At 42.1% G+C, this 23,334-nt stretch overlaps 2 protein-coding genes across 4 annotated transcripts; one reads left to right on the top strand and one right to left on the bottom strand.

The window, feature by feature from the left end:
- Positions 1–50: 50 nt before the first annotated feature.
- On the top strand, positions 51–13,757 carry mcm2 (minichromosome maintenance complex component 2). The gene is made up of 18 exons (XM_087135764.1): positions 51–158; positions 1,098–1,285; positions 2,141–2,310; positions 3,051–3,136; positions 3,658–3,832; positions 4,420–4,639; positions 5,158–5,365; positions 5,837–5,971; positions 6,176–6,367; positions 6,717–6,810; positions 7,353–7,603; positions 7,882–8,046; positions 8,210–8,284; positions 8,812–8,895; positions 9,239–9,391; positions 9,973–10,155; positions 10,556–10,711; positions 11,130–13,757. Exons 1-18 carry the CDS (start codon positions 153–155, stop codon positions 11,238–11,240), a joined length of 2,652 nt encoding a protein of 883 aa, XP_086991890.1. The 5' UTR covers positions 51–152; the 3' UTR covers positions 11,241–13,757.
- Positions 13,758–15,007: 1,250 nt separating this feature from the next.
- Positions 15,008–23,124, bottom strand: LOC147799315 (uncharacterized). 3 transcript variants are annotated; one of them, XM_087135767.1, is made up of 11 exons: positions 22,905–23,123; positions 21,824–21,925; positions 21,508–21,601; positions 20,991–21,058; positions 20,430–20,548; positions 19,567–19,642; positions 18,479–19,221; positions 17,761–17,996; positions 17,035–17,184; positions 16,112–16,480; positions 15,008–15,544 (listed from the first exon to the last, which is right to left on the bottom strand). In XM_087135767.1, exons 1-11 carry the CDS (start codon positions 22,950–22,952, stop codon positions 15,516–15,518), a joined length of 2,034 nt encoding a protein of 677 aa, XP_086991893.1. In that variant the 5' UTR covers positions 22,953–23,123; the 3' UTR covers positions 15,008–15,515. The 3 variants fall into 3 exon arrangements, with proteins under 3 accessions (XP_086991893.1, XP_086991895.1, XP_086991896.1); XM_087135770.1 differs by lacking the exon at positions 15,008–15,544 and having other exon boundaries at positions 16,341–16,480; positions 17,745–17,996; positions 22,905–23,124; XM_087135769.1 differs by lacking the exons at positions 21,508–21,601; positions 21,824–21,925; positions 22,905–23,123 and adding an exon at positions 21,284–21,393.
- Positions 23,125–23,334: the final 210 nt, after the last annotated feature.

Consider the following 23,334-nt stretch of genomic DNA (forward strand, 5'->3'; position numbering starts at 1 on the left):
TAATTTAAAGACTAATGTAAATATTCATTATGACCTTTAGGGCCGGCCACAGCGATTTCGCGCGCTTTTCGATCACGAGTAGTTTGTGCGGGAGTACAGTTAGACTTGATCTTGTAGACCATAGACGTGACCTGGAGGAATATCATTGCAGCATGGCGGTAAGTGGGTTTTGGGGGGCCAAAAAGAGGCATTTTGACAATAAAATGTTTGCGAAGCATTCTGTTGTGCAGTTTAGTCCATTCTGTGGGTACGTCTTTGTTTTGATGACTTGAAAACAGTGTTTTACGGAATGGTTATTATGTTTAGAAAATGTTGCGCTGCCCGTGCATAGGCCTATGTTTGTTTTGTTGTCGGGCATTTAAAGCGTGCACAATACTTGTGAAGCTAGTTTGATCAGAACCGAATACAACTGACAACATGTTAACGTTGCTAAATCTGACATTTACAATTTGTTGTTGGAAAGAATTCCGCATCTTGCAACCACCTTGACCACTTACCTTCCTTAATATGACTTTGGGGCCTAAATGTTAAAAACTATGAAAAAGTGTAAATCAGATGAAGAAACGGTCACTAGGCCCAATTTCGGAGCAGAAAATTTCCAAATTTTCTTTGATAATGGTCCTAACGTAATGCCTACTTTGACTTTGTTCAGCGCAATCTTGACCCTTTTATGTAGCCTAGGCCTACATATTTATTGTACTGGCTACTCCCTCCTGATTTGATTTAGGAGTAGGCCTAGGCCTACCCCAGAACTGTGGGGTCTGACATCTGCTCCTTTCCCACGGCCGTCGGACCACACAGTTCTGGGGGTAGAGTAGGCCTAGGCTATCCTTTGGATAGATTTTATTCAAAGGCAAATCAACTCAGGACGGAGTAGGTCTACAATCATGACAATAAATTCGTGCAAGATTCAAGATTGCGTAGAACAACTTTTTCTGTCATAGCCCATAAATGCCATAGGCTTTGTTCATAGCCTAAGCTTGATAAGGTCCAAGGTGGTGGCCAGATATGGAACTCTTCCTCAGGAGGTAAAAACAGTGTTCCCTACTTTATTATTTACCTAAGCTCCTAATGAATCTTGAAAATGTTGCACACAGGAACCAAGTTCACCTGGACCCTTCTCTGACGCTACCAGCCATGACCGTTCTATTGGGGCACCCTCCAGCAGCCCTGGGCGGAGCGATCTCCCCCCATTTGAGGATGAGTCTGAGATTCGTGGGGAAGAAGAAATTGTTCAGGAAGAGGACGAAGAAGGGGAGGAATTGTTTGGTGAAGGAATGGAGAGGTAGGATGGAGAGACATTGTTTCTTGGCAGTAAGTGCAGAATACCCCGCCACTCTAAAATATGACCCTTGAAATGACTGGTTACGTGGATACAAGGTGAAAATCCCTTGAGAAGAGTGTGACACTTTGACCTGTACCTGGCTATGAGGTCGATCATGCGGGATGGTGGGGAATTCTGCAGTTGAACTGTTTCTTTTGAAGGTTGACTAGGCTACTTTGGAAACTCATATCATGGAAAGGGTTCCATATATGGATGTCACTCGACACCATGTGCACAAATCCTATGAGACTGGTTTGAAAAATTCTTAGTGAACTTTTCTGGACATGTTTTTGCTTTATGATGGCTAATAGGTCAATGTAGGGAATAATTACTGGTGTCTGCATATGGAACTCTTCCCCATGTCATAAACCACCCAGAGAATTTTGGAGGATTGAGGTGGGTTAGGTGCACAAAATTAATTATGCTCAATTCAATCCAGCAAACCTTACACTTCAAAACTTCCAAGCATGGCCATCCATGATTTTGTAAAACAGTTTGCAGAAAGTCCACCTTTTTCGGCAATAACCATTGCCTCAAAATGTACTTTTGCCCCAGAGAGAGGTTTTTCGTATAGCATGTGTTAATTACATTTGTTTTTCAGTGTTTAAATGTAATAACTGTGATTATTAACTTTGTGCATTATTCTCTTGATTGTTTGTACGGAGGGCCAACTACAACTTACCGACCGCAGTGAATGGTTCACTGTTACGTGGGGAAAGGTCTATGCATTGTGTTCCTTGAGAACTTTGGTCTTGTAGTTGGCAACCAGCCGGTTGTGAATAGCAAGTTTGCCATTTTCCCCTTTCGTGACTGTAGAGATTATCGTGTGATCCCAGAGCTGGATCGCTACGACATCGATCATCTTGACGAGGAGGAATATGACACCATGGGGCCCGAGGAGCGAGCAGAGGCAGAGCGGCTAATGCGGAAGAGGGACAGAGACGAAGCCATGGCAACGGGCCGTATGAGACCGGGACTGCTCTATGGTAGGGAGCAAGTGAGATTTGTGCAAAGACAAGCTCTCCGTCAAAGTTTGTGGGGCCTGGCTTTTTTGAGGGAAAATTACTGCTTGGAGGATTTTTAAGATAGTGTAGGGAAGTAAGCCCTCCCCTGTTACCATTAAAGAGCAACTCAAAGGAAAACATGTTTTCTCTGATTTTATCTGTTCAAATAACTATGGAAGTATCCAAATCGAACGCAGTGTTATTTGTCTTCAGAGCTCAATTATAATAAGCTAAAAAGGGCTCTTTTTCTGTTCATGCCAAGACGGGAATTCTGAACATGCTGAATGTAGATTGCATCATTCTGAGAAAAGAGAGAAAACGAGGGAACCCTCGCCCTGTGTTAGTAGTGGGTAAACCCTTATGCATGTCAAACAGTGTAGCCATTGTTTGGCATGCACAAGGGTTTATCCACTACGAACACAGGGCGAGGGTTCCTTTGTTTTCTTTTTGAGTTGCTCTTTAACAGAGGCTGAATCTATCAAAATCCATCATTATAAGTCGAAACAAGTAAGTGGATTTTATGGGAATTAGAAATAAAGCACAAGAACCATGGAGAGCTTTGTCAGTGAATTTTGGAGTCCAAGGTTTATGACTGAGAATTTGATTTAAAGTAGATGCAATTATGATATTTGTGGCGCACACTTTTACCGCCGCACCAAAAGCTAGCATATATTGAAAGAAGTTTATCAGTTTTCATTTTGTTTTATTGTTGATTGCATCAGAGGACAGTGATGAGGAAGACGAAAGGCCAACAAGACGACGACGTCTTGCTGAGAGAGCAGCTGAAGGAATGGAAGACGAGGAAGAGGTACGCTAATATGGTCTGGTTCCCTTCGTTTCATCTTTGAAATGACGGAAGGACCAGGAACCAGCCTTTTCTCGTTAATGGATGAACGACCAATCTCTTTATAAAGATATTGTTTATGACTGCTCGCAAGAGGAACATACCATAGCATTGCTAAAGGGGTGTTTTAAAAAATGAAGTAAAATTGTCGCATATAGTCATTGGAAGCTTGTAATTTTTAAAAACTTGCTGTGACTTACCGACTCTAAATGTATTTATGTGCGGTTTGAGCATTGGATGCTTCCATTCTCCTGGTCTGTCTTAACGGATACTCAAGATTGGCCAAGCACATATTTATTCTCTTATTATAGAACAGGCCTAGACGCAGGAAAGGGGGTAAACTGTTTTATGTTCTTAGCATGCACTAACAGCTCATGACTGCTTTTTATCAGTTTCAGTGTAAAAAAAAACACTTAAAGGAATTCTAGAACAACATTACAGTGTCTTTTTTGATTCATTTTCTACCATTTGCCGCGTTCTTTCAGATGATTGAGAGCATCGAGAATCTAGAGGACATGAAGGGTCACTCCGTCCGGGAGTGGGTATCAATGGCCGGCCCCAGGCTGGAAATCTACAACCGATTCAAGAACTTCCTCCGCACGTTTGTCGACGACAAGGGCCACAATTTGTACCGGGAGAAGATCCGCCAGATGTGCGAAGGTAACACTGATCACTTTTACCCATCAGAAGTAACTTGGAACGTGTGATGTGAATTCTGAACAGGGATGACCAAGGAGTTGGCTTCCTAAACTGGAAGTTTCGGTGGTGCATATTCCTGTTAGTCCATTATATGAGCCATGACAAAAGCCTTAATGTTGTTGGCTATTGCTTCTGCAGCTCACCAGTGGCAAAAACAAAAGCCTTAGTCACAAACTATGCACGGCCAAACGTAACTGAATTTTGCATTTGAAGTCCTCCAGAACTTTAGAATAACAGTGATTTGTTCATGTGTTCAACAGTACATGTTCAGCTCTGAGTTCTCCTGCTTTTAGAGTTCTCCTGCTTTTAGAGTTCTCCTGCTTTTAGAGTTCTCCTGCTTTTAGAGTTAGCTCCATTAGAAACCTGCAGCATTAATATGTTATTTACAGTGAGTAAAATTGGCTGGTTTAAGGAATTTTAAATTGGAGTATGGACATGTTACAAAAACTGAGGATACTGGACATTATTCAGAGTCATCTTGCAAGTGGTCTGTTGGGTCTACGTTCAGTGGTCTAGTGGAATGAACTTCCCTTTTTTCCCCCTTTAAGCCAACAAGGAGAGCCTGGTGATCGACTACAACATCTTGGCCTCTCAAGAGCAAGTGCTTGCCTACTTCCTCCCTGAAGCACCTGCCGAGATGCTCAAAATCTTTGACGAGGCGGCTAAGGAAGTGGTGCTGTACATGTTCCCCAAGTATGAGCAAATTGCGAAGGAGATTCATGTCCGCATCGCCGAGCTACCTTTGGTTGAGGAGCTCCGATCGTTACGGTAAGACAATAGCTTAGTGGTATCCGAAAGTAATTTTTTTGTTCTCTGTAAACTGTTTTTTGCTGAATTATGAAATTTCATCCAGACTTCATAATTAAAGTGGCTAAAGTGGTGAACAAGTTCTGGATCCAAGTCAACAGTGACAGAGGGACATTCGAGTTGCTGCTGTATGCCCATTGTCTATGCAAAGCACAAAGCATTCGGTTTTGTACGTATTCAAATGAATTTGGTCAGATATGCCCCTCTTCCATCTACATGTGAACAATTTTTTGGACGTTATGGGGTTCACTTTGGAGCTTTTGCGAGTTGTCACAAAACACTGTCTGCTAATCCTGCATACAATCCATCGTGTTTGCAATCAAGGTTTCCCTGAAGGATCTGCAAACCTTCCATGAGTATACTGAACAAAGATGTCCAGACCTTATGCATCTTGCAAGATCATCACATTTGTATGCTCTGACTGAAATGTGGTCAATTTCAGGCAATTGACTCTTGTAAATCATCTCTGCTCTTTCCAGACAACTGCACCTCAATCAGCTGATCCGGACGAGTGGCGTGGTCACATCCACCACAGGCATCCTGCCCCAGCTGAGCATGGTCAAGTACGACTGTCCAAAGTGCGGCTTTGTCCTGGGGCCGTTCTATCAGAACCAGAACCAGGAGGTACGGCCAGGGTCCTGCCCCGAGTGCCAGTCTGGCGGACCATTTGAAATCAACATGGAAGAGGTAAGCTCAATAAAGAAAGTTTGCTAGTCACAGTGAGAACTCTGGCATTTCAGCTGTGTCACTACCTAAGTCTGCAAAGTTAAGTGTAGAATGTTTATTCTTAGTTGTAGCCAAGTAGGAGAGAAGTCCATCCAAGTCAGTTTGGCTTATCGTGTAGGGGAACATGTATCGGTGAGAAAAAAACGAGAATGTCTCTATTCTTCCTTGGATGGGATGCCAGTCCATTGCAGATTGGTCCCCGGCTAATTCTGATTTATGCTCCTGGTCGGAGAGAGGCAAGCTGGGGTGAAGTGACTCTCAATGGCCACGTTGAACCTTTGACCTTCATGATAACAAGTCGCAAACCCTAACCATTAGGCCATAGTTCTGGTCTATGATTTTAATTAGTTTACCAGCATCGTGAGAAATCGTTCAAACCCATGTAATGAATGCCGAATTGACAAAACAAATTTCTTCTGCTTTCCTTGGCAGACACTCTACAAGAACTACCAAAGAATCACGATTCAAGAGAGTCCGGGCAAAGTCGCCGCTGGTCGTTTGCCAAGGTCCAAGGATGCCATCTTGTTAGCAGATCTTGTTGACAGTTGTAAGCCGGGAGACGAAATCGTAAGTGATGTCAAGAAATGACCTTTGACTAATATTATTGTTTATCTTTTTTAAAGGTTAGGGCGTTGCCTCCCCTTGCACCCAAAACACCCAAAAGGGGGGGTGCATTTTTACTTTGGATAAATTGAAACATTTGATTGTTTTCATAATTTATAGGGGAAAACACTTTCATAAACATTTTCTTCAATGTGTTTGCCCCAACAGGAATTAACCGGCATCTATCACAACAATTACGACGGCTCCCTGAACACGGCCAACGGCTTCCCTGTCTTCGCCACCGTCATCCAAGCCAACTACATCACTAAAAAAGACGACAAGATGGCAGTAGGAAGTCTAACAGATGAAGACATCAAAGCCATCGTGGCCCTGTCAAAAGATGAGCGCATCGGTGAAAGAGTGAGCATTGTGCAGCCAACCAAATCATATAATTTATATTTCCGATTGCAAAAAATTTCGGACATTCTTATTTCTGAAATTTGCAACCACTGTGCCATATAGCAATTACAATTCTGTGTACTTTGTAGTAAGAAAACAAAATCACTGTTTTAGTTGCAACTTATTCTTTTTGGAGATATTTACTCACTAGGGTCAACAATTTATGCATGCTGTACCAAACTGTCTTTAGCAAAGATATAAATATATCTGAATCTTTGCTCGCCTCAAGGACTTGCCTAAAAAAAATCTCTGGTATGACAAACTTTTACTTCCACAGGGGATGAATCATTGCTGTGCATTTTCATTTCAGATCTTTGCTAGCATTGCGCCTTCCATATATGGTCACGAGGACATCAAGAAAGGCATTGCGCTGGCACTGTTTGGGGGAGAAGCCAAAAATCCTGGTGAGATTTTAACGATGGTTCTGCATGCTTTGATAGCATCCCGGTAAAGAGACAGAAATCAAGTCTTGGGAGTTTAAACTCATCAGATAGATCTGAGCAGGGATGTATGCAGCAGCCGTGGTAGACCTTGAAGATTTAAAGAATTAAAATCAGAGATTTCTCGCAATAACTGGCCTGTCATGTTACTGGAGTAGGTTTTATTATAGCTGTTGCAGATGAAACAAATGATTCTAATGACAGTAGGAACTTCTGAAGACTATGAAAAAACATTCACTCTTGCATCCCAACTCTACAATGACCATTAAAGATTTTGGTTGTCATCACATTAGAAGATCTTTGGTTATGTTTGTTGCGATAGTAGCATTCTTTTCAACTGAGCAGAATAAATGTCAGCAACGTACAGTTTGTCTGCATAGAACCATTTCCATTGTATATAAAAGCATTACACTTCAGAGACTAGCATTATTTTAGGACGATACCTATTGTCAGTAAAGCAATTCAATAAATTTGAACGACAGTTTTGTAACTACTCTTATTTTCAGGTCAAAAACACAAGGTCAGGGGTGACATCAACATCCTCTTGTGCGGCGACCCTGGCACGGCCAAGTCACAGTTCCTGAAGTACGTGGAGAAAACAGCCAGCCGTGCTGTGTTCACAACAGGTCAAGGTGCTTCGGCCGTCGGTCTGACAGCCTACGTCCAGAGGAATCCCGTGTCCCGAGAGTGGACACTGGAAGCTGGGGCCTTGGTGCTGGCTGACAGGGGAGTGTGTATCATAGATGAGTTTGACAAGGTTGGTCAATTTGGCTGTCTGTTTTACTGTCTGTCTGAAATTTATTTCAGATACAGATTTTAATTGAATAATCTTGCAAATTGAATGCCATTGGGATAGCATGGCAGGTGGTATCTACGTTATTTCCCTCTTCGGCCAGTAGGGCGTTGTGACTTGCCAAAATGTTCTGGCCTCAAGTTTGAGATACAGCATTGGCATTTCTGTTGGATCTAATTGCATTGTTGTAGGCAAAATTGATCATTAAAATTTGTGACATTTCATGTGTTTTTTCCTCATAGATGAATGACAACGATCGTACGAGTATACACGAGGCTATGGAACAACAGAGTATCTCTATATCAAAGGCTGGTATCGTCACATCGCTCCACGCTCGATGCTCCATCATGGCTGCTGCTAATCCCATAGGAGGGCGCTACAACCAATCCATGACATTCTCAGAAAATGTTAGAGTTTTTGGGTTTCAAAGATGCTTCATGAAAGTCTCAAATTTCTAGTAAATCATATTTTACAGTTTAGTCTCGAAAGCTATAGAAAAATAATTGTCTGTGTGATTTTTACTTCCTTGAACAGTAGTGTAACAATTCAAACATTTCATTTGATTTCCAGGTTGATTTGACGGAGCCCATTCTATCCCGTTTTGATATCTTGTGTGTTGTGAGGGATATCGTTGACCCAGTCAAGGTAAAACTTAAATTTTAAGCTACTCTTCACAGGCATACTTGCCAGTGTTCCTCATTTACCCTCTAGCCTGCAATGCTAAAGTGTTAACTATTAGACACTTTTCAAACCAAACCTTAGTACACATGGAAGGAATTTTGAAGAAATTTTTGGCCACAATGATTTTCACTCTGCAGTTGTTTAAATCTTCAATGGACAAAAGAAAGAGAACTGAATTAAAGAACGTTGGCTCAGGTTATGTTGAGTGCTACAGAGGCTCTGTTACAGATTGACAGGTGTCCACACACGGACACGAGAGCCAACCATACACGCTGGGATTCAGATGTGTAGTCAGTACTGCTACGAGTTACCAATACTGCTTCGTGAATAATTATCGTGTTAGATTGGTTCATTGTTGTCACGACAGCCTGACCCGAGTAATCCTATATTTATCCTTGCCGATACTTGTGTGTTGTTCGAGCTTTAAGTTTGGCGTTGTCATTGAACGGGGAATTTTAAGGTTGAATTTTATCCCCATATTGATACTTCAGGATGAGATGTTGGCGAGGTTTGTGACGGACAGCCACATTAGACATCACCCGTCAAACAGCGGCGAACTGGAGGAAAACCTCCCGGTAAGTAGACCCAACCAATAAGCTGCACTCTTACTGATTATCATTTAGTCAAATTCAAATAGGCTAAGCAAATTAGTGAACTTCGTGATTGAGCTGTTACGTCCTCCCCACTTACAGCTTTAGGCAGGAATCTTTTCTGAGCAGACAAATAGGTTTTGTCCTTGGCTTTGAGAAATTCTGAAAACAAAATGCTAATAGATCATCGGCAGAGAGGCCTTTAAGATTTCAATTGGAAGACTTCACCAAAAAAACCTATAAATGTTATGATGTGGAGCAACAGTGTATGTCTGATTCCTCAGGTTCAGAGATGAAACTGATTCTCAATCTTTCCTGTTGTCTCTAGGACCTCCCCTCCTCCTCAGGGTTGGAGCAGATTCCCCAAGAACTCCTCAAGAAGTACATCATCTACGCCAAGGAGAAGGTCCACCCTAAGCTGCACCGCATGGACCAGGACAAAGTGGCCAAGATGTACTCGGACCTCAGGCGAGAGTCGATGGTAATGTCCCCGCCATTCGGCTTTGATGCATGCTGCACGCAGAATCAGTTTGGATTGTCGTTCAACCTGTTTTCCTCAATGGCAAAGAGGAGGCAAATATCTTTTGCTTGAGCTCACAATATTTGAACCCGAATGGTGTGGCACAAAACATCAAACAGTGCCAAGGCGGTGCAAATAGAAAGTGTATCAGTTATGGCAATCGTCTGCATTGAATTGAATGCGAAAAAAATTTGAAATTTATCAGGCTTCATTGGAATGGCCTTATATTTTGGGGGTTTGACATTGTTTGACCTTGTCGTACATGTACTGCATGTTGGGTATGTCTTGCAATTTCATGCATTTCATGTTGACCTATGGTGTAGTCGGACAAAAATTCTTGCTACAGTTTTTTTCTTGAAAATGTGACCTTGTAAAAATGCGTATCACAACTGGATTAGAATGCAGTATTTCTTATTCTGTGACAGACACACCTCACAAATACAGTTTCATTATAGAAATCGATGTCATTACTGGCTCTTAGAAGGTTGTTTTGAATGTGCTCCAGTTTATGGTTATTAATAGCATAATACATGTTTTTGCAGGCGACAGGCAGTATTCCCATCACCGTGCGACACATTGAGTCCGTCATTCGCATGGCAGAGTCCCATGCGCGCATGCACCTGCGCGAGTATGTGAACGAGGATGACGTCAACATGGCCATCCGCATCATGTTGGAGAGCTTCATCGACACACAGAAGTACAGCGTCATGCGCAGCATGCGAAAGGTAGGTGGCAGAATTCTATTGAAGTCGGTCAAAGAGACTGATGGGATATTGCCAGATGGGTGTTGGCTAATGGGCAGTGCTCTAACGGAGTCCACAAGTCCTTTAACAAGTCTCTCTACTTGTCCAGTCACTTTCAGCAGATTAATTAAAGAGTTTCTTCGCAAAATGCAATATCCACCTTTTTTGAAAATTATGAGTTAAATGTTACATGAGTTAAGAGTTATACGCGTCACAAAATATCTGCTAATTGACACCTTGTCTGTTGAATTCCGATTTGTAGTTTTTGGAGATATTAAATGTACATCAAATTTCCTGTTTAGTTTGTTTATTTTAGCAGACAATAATCGTGCATGATTATTTTTGGAGATGTTCTGCAAAGTGTGTTTTTTTCATTGGTCAGAATTTTTCCAGATATTTGAGCTTCCGTCGGGACAACAACGAGCTGCTCCTTTTCATCCTGAAGCAACTTGTCACTGAGCAGATGACATTCTACAGGACTCGCTACGGCACAGATCAGGATGTCATTGAAATATCCGAAAAAGATCTGGCTGACAAAGTACGTTTGTTTTTGTCAAATTTCCTTTTATGCGCCGTCCCACAAGAAGTGTTAGTGCAGGAGATGCGGTTTTTAAATTGCAATATGTTCACCGAGAACGGCTTAAAATCTCTGCAGTGTGTAGTTCACACATAAGTGCATTGGTTTCCATCTGTGGTTATCAAACCTCACATAGCTTAATAGTTCAACAATTTCACCCATAACTGCAAACCATTTCTTTTTCCATTTGAAATTCAAACCAATGGGAAAAAAACCTGTGTCTGGAATGTTAAAATATAGACTTCTTAAAGTAGTAATGCTTGAATTTTCCAAGATTTAGAGAAGATTGCAAAGTTCTGAGAACAACTGTAAACCATTGTCCCAATTTTCAACCATAATTATTTCTTTACATTGTATTGTCTCTATTTTGTTACCCTAGGCTCGTCAAATCAACATCCACAACTTGGCCCAGTTTTTCGAGAGCGAGATCTTCAAGGGGCACAAGTTCACCCACGACAGCAGGAGGAAATTGATCATTCAGACTCTCTAGGAAAACATTGGAATGTTTGACATCAAGAAAGTGCATGAGATACTGTTTGTGTAGAATACCGAAGCAAATACGTCACGAACAAAATTACGCGTTAAAGGCATTAGCGCAAGAACCAGTGTGTGAACCAACATCTGTACTTCATCTATTTTCACCACACTTCCTGGTTCAAATGACATCACCCTTATGTACTCCGTTTCCCCAGGAAGAGCTGAACATTATCATAAGTGTACAGTGGGGAGATTCCATCGAAAGAATCTTGAAGATATTTGCGCTACTTTAAGACTCATGTATCAAGGCTTACCCTTCTCTTTGTATTTGTGGTGCCTCATTTTTTAATGTAAGGATTTCTGCAGACCTTGTTGAAACGGAACGAACTTTTAGAAAACATGGACCTCAAATTTGTTCATAGACAGTAAGTGGGGCAAAGGTTCCTGCTACGAGAACCCAGTTGTGAGGTGCTCACACTGGCTGTAGTTAGGTACAAAAAAAAGACGACAAAAAAGAAAAACCAGGCAAGAGCTGATGGATAAGTTACCCCATTTGCTGGACATGCCGTTCAAATTGTTAGAAAGAGTTTAAGAGTTGTTATTTATTTCAGATTTGCAGAAGTGCCTTGGGGGTTTGTTACATCCACCGTTAGGATGGGTGTCACCCACCGACTGTACCGGTTGACATAATTCGTCTTAAAGTAGACTCGTGGTTCTTATGGGATGGAATATTCCAGACCCCATTAAGTTAGTATTTTGCTGGATTGCTGCAACCTCTCAAAGCTCAGCAGATGAAGTCTATTTCGGCATGTGTACCGAGCAATTGTTATTGACCTAGACTTAACCCAAGGACTTCTTTTTAAACACCATTTCATGATGGTGCTTGATGAGCTTGAGACAGTTGGAAAGGTCACTTGCTTGGGTGATTCTGAAGGCAAGACTTATGTGGAGGGAAGGGCTGGGATAGCTAGTAAACTAGGTTTACAGCAAGAATGTAAATACTGAGATATGGTTGAAATTGTAAAGGGCTGTTTTGGCATCAGTCAGTGACGAAAAGCAATTGATTTTGTGACACTGTAATATTACGGATGGTATTTGAATTGTTTTCAAAGTATGAGATTTGTGAAATGAGCAACCGTCATTAAGCCCATGTTTGTAAAATCCCCACGGTAAGTGTAATCAGTACATGAGATAGAGTTTTAGAGACATAAAGTGGACAGTTGAATTAAATTGAAGCTGGAAGAACAAAATCTTCCTCAGTGCAGGGCAATGGTTGTACTAGCCCCACTAGTGTGGCACGGACTCCCGAGTTAGAGTCCGTGCCACACAAGTGGGGCTATGGTTGTACGTACATGTGTCTTTGTTTCTGTGACATTCCATGTAAAATTCAGGTGTTGGTGCAAATACCGTGCATTTCATGATGTTGATTTCATATTATAAGAAAAAGCACGAAAAACTGCCCCACCAAACGATGTGTTATTCACATATTGAACCAAGAAGGAATTCATACCTGTTGACTTCCGATAATATTGATGTGCGTGCAGTTACATGTACTGTATGTGTACTTGTACCAAGATAAAGCTTTCGGGGAGACTGGTTGATGTTGACAGTTATGTTTACATGGACTTGGTGGTTAGCCCAGGTTGGAAGTTGTCTTCATTTCCCTCCGTAACGTAGTACGGTTAGGGAGTCCACCGGGGCTACTACGTGTTGTGCTATTGTAGTGGGGTGAAAAGCAGCTGTGATATCGATGAAATGGCGAAATAATTAATCTCTCAGTTGGCTTTAGAAGGTGAGTTCGAATCCCAGTGGTGGCCTTTTGCTGTCCCAGTACATGATGTACTTGCTGTTAGGCAACAGCTGAAGAGAGACTCGACCCCGTCAATCTCTCAGGTCCCCTTTCTGTAGACTCGTACTCGGAAATAGCCGTGAATGGTGCCGGGTACTGAATGTTTATTCTTGTACACAACACTCCCTAAAAGAATTCTAACACCCAATGACAACCCCCATTTGTTTGTTTACTTAAACTGTCGTTATTTTCACAGTAGACCTTCACACTGGTACATGTATCAACCAGAGACCGGTTTTCGAGGGAATAACGCCTTTTCTTTAATCTGTACTAAAAACAAACAAACAAACATGCGCATTTCTCGATCAGCGGGGAGAAGAGATCTTCAGCAAGACTGAAGGTACTTACGTCACTCGAAGTTGTTTACATATTGCGCGGCGTACAAAGCAAGGACCTCCCACTGATGGATACTCGAGCGGTATAAAACGGCTTTTGTTGCAAGCAGAAGTTTATGAATATTAATTTTACATTCCACGCCTCCAGTAGGCTGCACCCTTACTGTCACTGGGACGGATCAAGTTTACATCGCAGTGACACTATTTGGGAAGTTTGTCATGTAAAATTCACCATAAAATGAAAATTTGAGGTAAAATTAATCAACGTAGCAGTACCTCACACATGTTTTTATACACTAAATCAATGAACAATAATAAAAGTTTACATTTCATTTCTTTGAAACAGGTAACAGTAGTTATGATTATAAATTCCAGGAAACCGTGACCAGACTTTTGATGTCACGAGCAGTACGTATAAAACACATCTGCCACGCACATGTTGGCTGATCCGGAGGGTGTGCGTGCAACTAATAACTCGAGGGGGTCCAACAATTCAAGTAAACATACAACAAAAATTTGCACGCCTATCTTTCGATTGGTCTTACTACTTTAAAAATTAGACGCATTTTTTAAGTAATCGGCATCGGACTAAATTTATTAATGGTAAAAATCTTGGCCAATTTTTGCTGGGAGAGTATGTTATGATTTACAAAAACTCTTTCGTGAACAGTGCGTTGTTGTTTAAACTTTTCAGGATGTAAAAACTTTTTCTGAGGGTGTAGAAGTAGGGCAAGGTCCTGTCGCCGTTTCTTGAAGGAGAGTGGGAACTGGCAAAGTATGCACTCATCCAGCAGCAAACTGTAAACCCGTAAAACAGGGCCCATGTATACTCACCGTTGATTCTACAAACTGACAACCCATCTGGGGGAGGGGGATTCCAGGTTTTTTCAAGCAAGTTGGTGATTCTCATCCTCTTTTGTTTATTTCCTATTGTTCTCTCCCTTGCCCGGTGAGGAGGGGTATTAGTTTTGAGTACTGTGCAAACCCACCTGTTTCTTCTTTAAATTTTAGATCAACAAATAAACCAAATTCTTTAAATGTTGAAAGCAAACACAGATTCTAAGAATAAATTTTATACTAAAATACAAGTTTCCCACCACCAACTCGTGAAGGTACCCATGTTCGTCACAAAAATGTTTATTTCAATAAATGCCAAATTCATTGAATAGCTCATTTGAACCAGTATGTAATTTACAGAAAATTTGCCAGCTGTGTGTTCTGTGCTGAATTTCTGGCATTCAAAATTTTGTCGGATTTTACATTTTTTTCATTGAAATGTGGAGTAATGTAATTTGTTTTCAGTGAAAGGTTTGATGGCATGCTCCATTCATAGTTATGGGTTATATGCACTCGATGCACAGATTTCATTTCTGTGCAGTCTTTTTGCATTAAAAAGGGCAGATTATTTGGCAAGATAAATAAGTTTTTGTCAGTTCCCTATTTACTTTCATTCTACATGTACATGTATGCCCACAGTCATTGAAGAGAAAAGTGTTCAGGTTTTTCCAAAAAATGCAAAATGATTATGAAAATCCAAAATCCTTTCTAAAAAACCCTAAAGCTAACAAAAACAAAATTCAAGAATTAGACTTAGAATTTGTTTTTCTTAAAAGTACTATGTGGTGGCACCACTTGCAAGTTTATTGGCAAAGAATAGAAAAAAAAATCACAATATCAAAACTTAGTTGAAAAGCACTAGGAACAATATTGTTAAAAAAACTTTTTTTGCTGCAGTTTCTAAACTTTTGTGTTGCTAATCTTGACAGAGTGCTGAAATTATTATTAATATCATTAATGGGTAAGATTAAATAATCTTTAAATTAAGGCTTTTATCCAATGGAAAATTATCATTTTGATTTGCTCTTAGTACTACCAAGGTATCTGCATTCAAACTGTGTTGCATGAAGTGTACAGTTTGGATTATGTCAAGGGAGAAAATATGTCAAATTTTCGGTTGCGGAAGCACATTCCTCTAGTCCAGCATTTATGAAGACATTCAACAGAAATGTTTGGACTTGAAATAAGCAGACTGAGATGAATCTTTGTGAGGGAACGGCTGGATCGAGAGGTTGAGGGATTCGGCCATCTTGCATCACCTGACTGGTTACAGGGATTCCATCCTTCGTCTTTTCACTGAAATAAGCCAAAAAAAAATCAAAGATCTGTGTAATGCCAAGTGTTAGTTCAGTGAGAAAGTTGTGTACAATAATGGAATGTAGCCGAGATAAACTCTTCAGGAGACATGACACAGATGGATATTCAATTTGGCAATCGTAATTATTGATTTATGACTTGATATGAGACAAAGGTCTCTCAAGAAATACCCATGGCAGTGTACTTGAAAACTTGAACGTACAAGGTGAATCACAGTGGTTGATCTAGCATTTACAAAATGGGGTGGGTGGGCCCAATGGAGCTAAAAACTTAATACATGTACTCATCTGTCTTCTACGTTATCAAATAACCTCATTGGATCTCCCACTTTGGACAGAAGAAATGTCTAATTTCAGAGATCTGAAGATAATGCCAGATAAATATCATTATTAAAAATTCATTGAAGCAGGTAGGGACTGCGAAGTCAACACAGCTGTTGGCCTGGGTGGGATTCGAACCGCAGCCATGAAAGCAGAGGGCTAGGACAGTTCAACTGTGCCAACTTGTGATTTGTGATTGATGGTGGCGCGACATGTTTGCCAGTACCAGAATTATGCTCGTTGCCCTGTCGCCCGCTCTCTCTTCCTCCATCCCTGTGGCCCCACGATGCGCCCCCGGCAGGCCCATCCGTGCCTCCCGGCCTTCTATTGGCTGGCACGGCCACCCTACCCGGCTGATTGGCCAACTTTCTGGTGTGGTCATGTGCAGAGGTTCCTCTCGGGGTCTGATTGGCCGTTCCCCTGGGAGACCTCCGGGGTTGGTGGCTGTGGGGGGAGCATCTTGGGGTTCTGTGCTTCGCAGCACCGTGGTGTTGCTGCTTGGAGGGGGCGGGGCTAGTGTTTGGGGGTGGATGCATTGGAGGCTTGTCAGTTTCTGGGACAGCAACTTGGGAGGCAATCCAGAATTCAGGGTCATCTGAACAATAATGGACAATAAAAAAAAATAAGCCATTAAATCTCAAGACTTAATATGGGACGTTTGATAGAGCCAACACTGAGTTACGACAGGGTCATTATTATCACAAAATAAAAAAAAATATTCTCAGGAACTCCCTTTACCGTGTTGTAGTCAAGACCATCACGAGACCAGTCACAAGTAACAGGTTGAACAATGACAAAGGAATGCTTTTGTTGCAGTTCATTTGAATAGCTTGTGACTTGAAGTCAGGCTGGAGGTCTTGTGTAAGTCTTGTGATGGTCTTCAGGGGTCTAAACCACAACACTGGCCTTCAACTCCTTCTTATCCTAAACTGCACATGACATCAATAAACAATTCTTTTACTTCATCTTTCAAAGGGCAGCTAGCACTTTTCTTCCTTTATTGGGGCAAAAATCCTCAGCATATCATGAAGTACCCGGATATTTAGGCTCAATTGATTATCTTTTCAAGCTCTTTGTACTGCAAGTTCTATGTAGTGGAACCTTTGGTTTATAACAAAATAAAACCTGGTATGTCTTCACTGAACATACCGTCTGCAAGGAGAATTTGTTCTATCTCGGTGAAGTGGGTCTGGGCGGTTGCTGGCGACTGAGCCCCATTGGGGCAAGACATGGCACTGCCTGCAGTGGTCAGTAGCACTGTGTCCAGCGGAGTGGACGTTGCCATGGGAAATAATGGATCTGAAAAGGGAAAGCAATGGGCATGAGAGGCATAAGCTTTGGTAGCTAGGGTTACTTTAGTTACATCTGAAGAAGATGCTGCGAAAGCTGTGTTTATCTTTAACTTCAGCTTGTCTTCTGAACTGTTTTTGGAAATTGTGGGTCAAGAAGAATCATGGATTATGTGGGAAAAAGGCGAAACGATGACGCACGCTCAAGTTAAATGGGCATCCTGTTGTTTTCAAACACTTTACAAGGGAAAGATTATCCGCTTGGTTTTAATCTAGTCAGATACATGATAAATCACAGTCAGGTCAGAAGTTTGATCAACTAAAGTTTCAGTGAATAAATAACAAATATGTCTATTAAAATAGCTTGTGACTTGACTTAAGATCAGTTGTCTTGACTTCATGATATATGATCACAAAACTTTCACAACTGCTTTGAGCAGAAAATACTACTCAGCCAATTTATGTGCTAAGCAAAAAGCAGTGGAGAACTAGACGCAAGCAAAATACTGTGCATTGCAGTTTGGCTGGTAGCCTGATTTTCGGTAAGTGATTATTTTCTGCGCTAAGCACCCTTCCCGCTGATGACCTTCAGCACTTGGCACTGCCAGATTCTCTTCCTGGTGGTCCGCCATTCCTGCGTGCTGCCTGGCCGTGTTGTGCCCTTCTACCTGCTCCTGCGGCTGCGCAACCTGGTGTGGTTGCTCGACCTGCTGCTGTTGCTGCTTGCGGAGAAGCTGCTCCCTGAACTCCCGTTGCTTCTGCTGCTGGCGCAGCTTGCGCTGCCGCAGCTGTTGTTCAGGGGTAGGTTCTGTGCTAGACAGACTGGGTATTGGGAATCAGTAACAGGAAATATGAACTATAAGACTAAGTTTGAATGTTTTGGCCACAGCTGTCAGGAGCATGTATGTCCATGGAAAATCAATCAGTTACTAATCTGTGGCTACAATCTGTATCCTGTACTTTCAGAGGTGGCCTGATTCTACAGAGTTGGCTCGGTGGTGGATCGACTGAGCACTGGCAATGGTGTAAGAACACCAATGGATAGAGGTCAAAAGTTATGGCTACGGCTGTTAGATACACACACAAGTGTATGGGAAGTGGATCAAGCCACTAGCAAATAGCTTCTATCGGCGCATGCGTAATTCTTAGCCATAGCTGAAACTTTCAGACTTAGTCTAGGCCTTCAAGGTTGCCTCTTTAGTGGTCTGACAGGAAAGTGGGATAGGTAAAGCACACTGGAATGCACACTCCCTCTCTCTTCGTGTAAATGGTCAGGGCAAAGGGAATTCATTTCTTTGACATACCCATCAGGTGGTGTTGGCACGTCTACAGCGGCAGACATCACTGCTTCTGGGGAAACGCAGTGAACGTCTGCTGTCACGGCGTTAGTGTCCATTGCTTCCACGCAATTTTTCTTGTCAGTTTGACACATAAGGTTGATTTGTTTCTGAGCGACTGACTCAACTCTCTGCTCACTCAGAGTGCCGGGAGGAGCCGGTGCTGGAAAAGGCTCAGTCTTAACTGTGACCTGTCTGAGGGTTAATGGTGCTTCGTTCACCGGGGTTGTTGGGATCTCAACTTGGGGCTTACTCGAGGTGGCAAATTTATTCTTGGGACTGGGCATTCGGGCTGGGATGCTGTGATGGGAGGCAGAGGAAGGTACTTCTTGTTTCGGTTTGGCATCCTGATGAAGACTGCCAGGTGGGAAGGGATGGTTCTGTCCATGCGGCTTTGATGGCATGGCAGCAGGGGCTACACATTTGGGAGGAGGGGTGTGGGGCGGGCAGGGCCTCTCCTGAGGCACTGCAAAAAATGCAGTGGGGCCACTGCCTGCGGCATTGGTGCCACCGGGGAGAAGTCTGGCCTGGATTGGCTCTGTTTCACCAAGGATCGGTTTGGCGGCTGTTTGCCGACACTGCTTCTCCTGTGGGCCCCAACGACCCTCGGGGCACCCTTGGTGTTTGGTTTGGGGCTGGTAGCGGGCTTCCAAGATCTTCGAGTCGACCATCCCTCTCTTCATGTCAGTGACATTGAGTGTCTCTTCTGGCTGTCCACAGACGAAACCAAAAAGAATCACTCAACCAGACTCTCCAAAATGTTTAAAATTCTTCAAAAGGTTTTCAAAGATTTTTCCAGGTTAAAAAAAGCTAAAGTCCAGCAACTTTTGCCTGTTCCACTAGTAGTGTCCTCCACAGAGAAGAAATTTGAAACAACCAGGAAAATTAAGGTAAGAAAGTTCCAGGCTAATGCAAGACCCAATAATTATCTTTGTCCGAAACAAAAGACGATGCTTTGATATATTGTGACCGCCCAGATTGTCAAATAATTCTGAGGGGTAAACCTACAAATCCATTTCAAAAGGCATGCTCAAATCAATCAATGTTGCACCTACTGGTTTAGGAGCTCTTCCGATGCACCTGAGGTAATTTTTATCGTTGAGACAGTTTCCGAGACCATTGCCAAAACTCCTGCAAGGAATTTTCACACAGGAAATATTAAAACTAATCTTATTGTTCATGTATTATATCATAGTTAGCAATAATATGAAAGATTTTAAGTGTTCGATTATTTATTCCCCCCCCCAAAAAAAACTAATCTTTTATCCAAAGCAAGGTTTTGCTCAATAAGTAACTGTTGATGGATAGCCACAAATTGCACAGCAGGAGTTTGATGCATACACCCATTAAATGGACACCTGACATATTCATTTAAGAAAGCCAGTTGGAATGCACAAACAAATTAACCTGCAGGAGCTGTAATCAAAAGCCAATCGCAAGCCATCACAAGTCAATTGCAAGCCATCACAAGTCAATCGCAAGTCGTCACAAGTCAACTGCAAGCCATCAAAAGCCAATCACAAGCTATCACAACTCAATTGCAAGCCATTACAAGTCAATCACAAGCCATCACAAGTCAATCAGTGATCACATAGTTTGAAAAGCTACCACCAAACCATTCCCTTGTCACTGTCTATCAATCGTGACCTGACCCATAATTGACATTTAACCAGCCTGTTTACAACTCTTTCCATAAACAACTTCACCACAATTCACCCAAGTTGTCAGACACTGTGCTCTCAAAGAATGTGGTACTAAATAACGATAGAAGAGTAAGGCTTTGCCACAAACAGGCTTCCAGAGCTATGGCGACATCTTTATCAGCAGGTGTCCATGTATTAACCATTAGCAAAGACCCAAACCTAGCTCTAGCTGCAACACTCAGGCACTGCCCGAGGAACAGGTTGGTGGTCCTTACTTGAGCGCCCTCTTCAGGCCGTCTGTCACCGCCTCTTTCCTGGCCTTCTCAATGGACAGTGCCTTGGACCGCATCCCCTCACTCACGCCATAGCCAATGTCTTCATGGAATACGCCGTCCTGCATGCAGGCAGGTGGGGGGGGGAAACAAAGTAGACAATTCAGGCGTATTAATGATTGTGATCAAGATAACTTAGTTACTACCACAATCCAGCTTAATATTCAATTATTTTCTCAGATTCTTCAACATCATACGGTTCTTTGGATTTACTTTCCAGAATGAGCAATAAATGTATGACGGTCTATCTTCTGACCTAATTTCAGTCTCAACAAAGTCTGCTATTCAAAACAGAAATCTTTTCACTAGATCCGATTGAGAAAAATAGCATCTAAAACAAATGCAATGTGACAACAGTGTCTGCACATATGTATCAAAATGATGAAGAAATAAGACCGTTAAAAGTTAAAGCTTCTTTCCTCTTCAAAATCTGCCTTTGAAAGGGGTACACGGGAACCAGAACAGTAACAAACTTCCTGGGCAACACGTACTTAATTAACTTACCTTGAGCTGGACCTTGACGAAGGCACTGACACCGACAAAGTACTTGGATCCGGCCTGGTCCACAAAGTCTGTTGAGAACAAGAATGAATAAACTTCCACTTTAAGAAAGGAAAAACGTGTGAAGTGGGTCAAGGAGCCGATGATTTTAGGAAAACTGCAGTTTTCTTCTATCAACAATGCTATACTTTTTCTTTGTAAGCCTGTTGGCTCTTGAAACTGTTACAGCAACAAATCATTGTCAAGAAAGTGATTAATGTATGAGTAAACACCTATACAATACTGATAATAGTAACGTTTTGTACGTTGTAAAACTGAGAAAAAAGGTGACAGCACAGGCTGAGCCACTTGACAAGAACATGTACGTGTGTACAAAGTAGAACCCTGCTTTAACAGGAAAGGTTAAGACTGATCTCAGATCTCACAGGACTTGCAGCCTGAGTCCCCACTGAGTTTTCTGCCTCATATTTCTCGGTGTGAAAACCTATCCCAGGTCTCAGCAGGGAGACGACTGCCATACCGATGTTCTGATGTGTGACAGAATGCGACCAACCGTTGAACCCAAACATCTCGTTGGCCAGTGAAATCAGGCGCCATCCTTCGATGTAGGCAAGCTGGCAAAAAGGGACAGGGAATAAAAAAACAAAGATCACTTTTTAAGTTCTTGTGATCAAACAAAAGGAAAAAAGTATAAAAAATTATGAAGTACGGAAAGTAATAAAAATGGATAGGTCTACGGTGTGGACCTTATGAGGCACCTCGAGAGCATCTGCCAGGACAAGACATTTCAGTTAAAATGTGTAAATGCTAAAGTGTAGAGGCAAAACAATAAGTACCTTCTGGCCACCAGCCCCTGACCTCTGACTGATGAACTCTGGCCCCAACTTCTGTCTCAGGGCGGCTTGTATGGCTGCATGCTCTTTTTGACTAAATTCAGCCTGGTATGCAACAAGAAATTCATGATCTTCAATGGCTGATTGCAAAGGAACTCTGGACCTACCTCTGAGATGAAATTACTAGCTGCCACATCAAACACTTTGAGTTTAATATTGGTCCTGACAAAACACACTGATGCAAATCACTGATGTAAATTTTTGACTCTGATCCCATCATTTACTGATCCCTGTTTCCAGCCTCGAAGTACTAGGCCTATATGGGGTTAATCAGGTGCTCTGCCTCTCCATTTCAGAGAGGTCAGAGAGGTGGAGCGACTGCACGATGAACCTTATGCTTCTCTGGGATGCTCCTAGCCTCAAACTAGGGCCAAAATAGTGCCAGTAGATTGGCCCTAGTCTGGGGCTAGGATATTCCAAGCCTCACATGCCTATCATGCCTAACCTGACGCCCTATGGCTTTGAGAACTTGCCATTTATCAATTGCCTAAAACGGTGTTACTTTTTCTCATGGGGTTCATTGTTCTGTAGCTCTACTGAGTGGAGCGTCACAACGATCCCGTTCAAAATCGAAAAAGAGGAATACTAACACTTCACTTAGAGTAGAGCTAGGCCTGATTGTTCTGCCTCTCCAGAACATCAGAATAACAAACCCACACTAGCTCAGGGATTTCTCTGTCATGTTTGTCCTCCACAATGCAAAAATGATTAGTTTCACCCAACATCCAACAAACAGTGCCAATAAACAATGTAAAAACTGGCGAATTCACAGACTGATTCACAAGCTTTGAGAAGTTAGAAAAATGAGTAAAAGTGACAAAGTCAAGGTAGGCCTAGGCTAAGTAAGATTTGTAATGATCACATATAATGCTCAACGTCGGCTAGGCTGAGAGCCTGAGTAAGCCATGTGATTGCTTGTACAAACATGAAACAGTCCTTGAAAAGCTTAATCATCATGATCATCATATTTTTTATTAATCAGTCCTAATCCAAACAAGTACAGGCCCGGGCTAGCGGCTACAACCTGTCCAAAAGAAGTACTTCGGTCACTCTGATTGTGAGTCGCTGTCATGGTTTAGCGACTGGGAAACGTCACATTCACGGGTCCAACCACAAACAGAACATGGAAATTACATTTCGCGAAAATCGAAGATTAAAAATCATATTTAACTACAGTAAGTTGAAGGCGACGCCAAAATAGTCAGAGGAAACAAACGGACAGAGGTCAAGCTGGATGCCCCTTAACAATAGAGGTCGCTCTAACAAAACATTAAAGCTCAGGTAGCGGGGAATTTTCCTGTGTGTTCATCAATAAATTGTTGCTAATGCTAAAATTAGCATCAGGTACTCAGCACAATGTTTTGCAGCAAATTATACCAGTACCTTTTTTGGTCATTGTAACCCCATGCTGATTCTCAAGACAAAACAAAGGACAATTTACGGGTAAAGAATTC

This window comes from Acanthaster planci, linkage group LG04 (genome assembly GCF_054643075.1).
Source record: "Acanthaster planci isolate LZ-2023a linkage group LG04, COTS_SCS, whole genome shotgun sequence".
Classification (NCBI taxonomy): domain Eukaryota; kingdom Metazoa; phylum Echinodermata; class Asteroidea; order Valvatida; family Acanthasteridae; genus Acanthaster; species Acanthaster planci.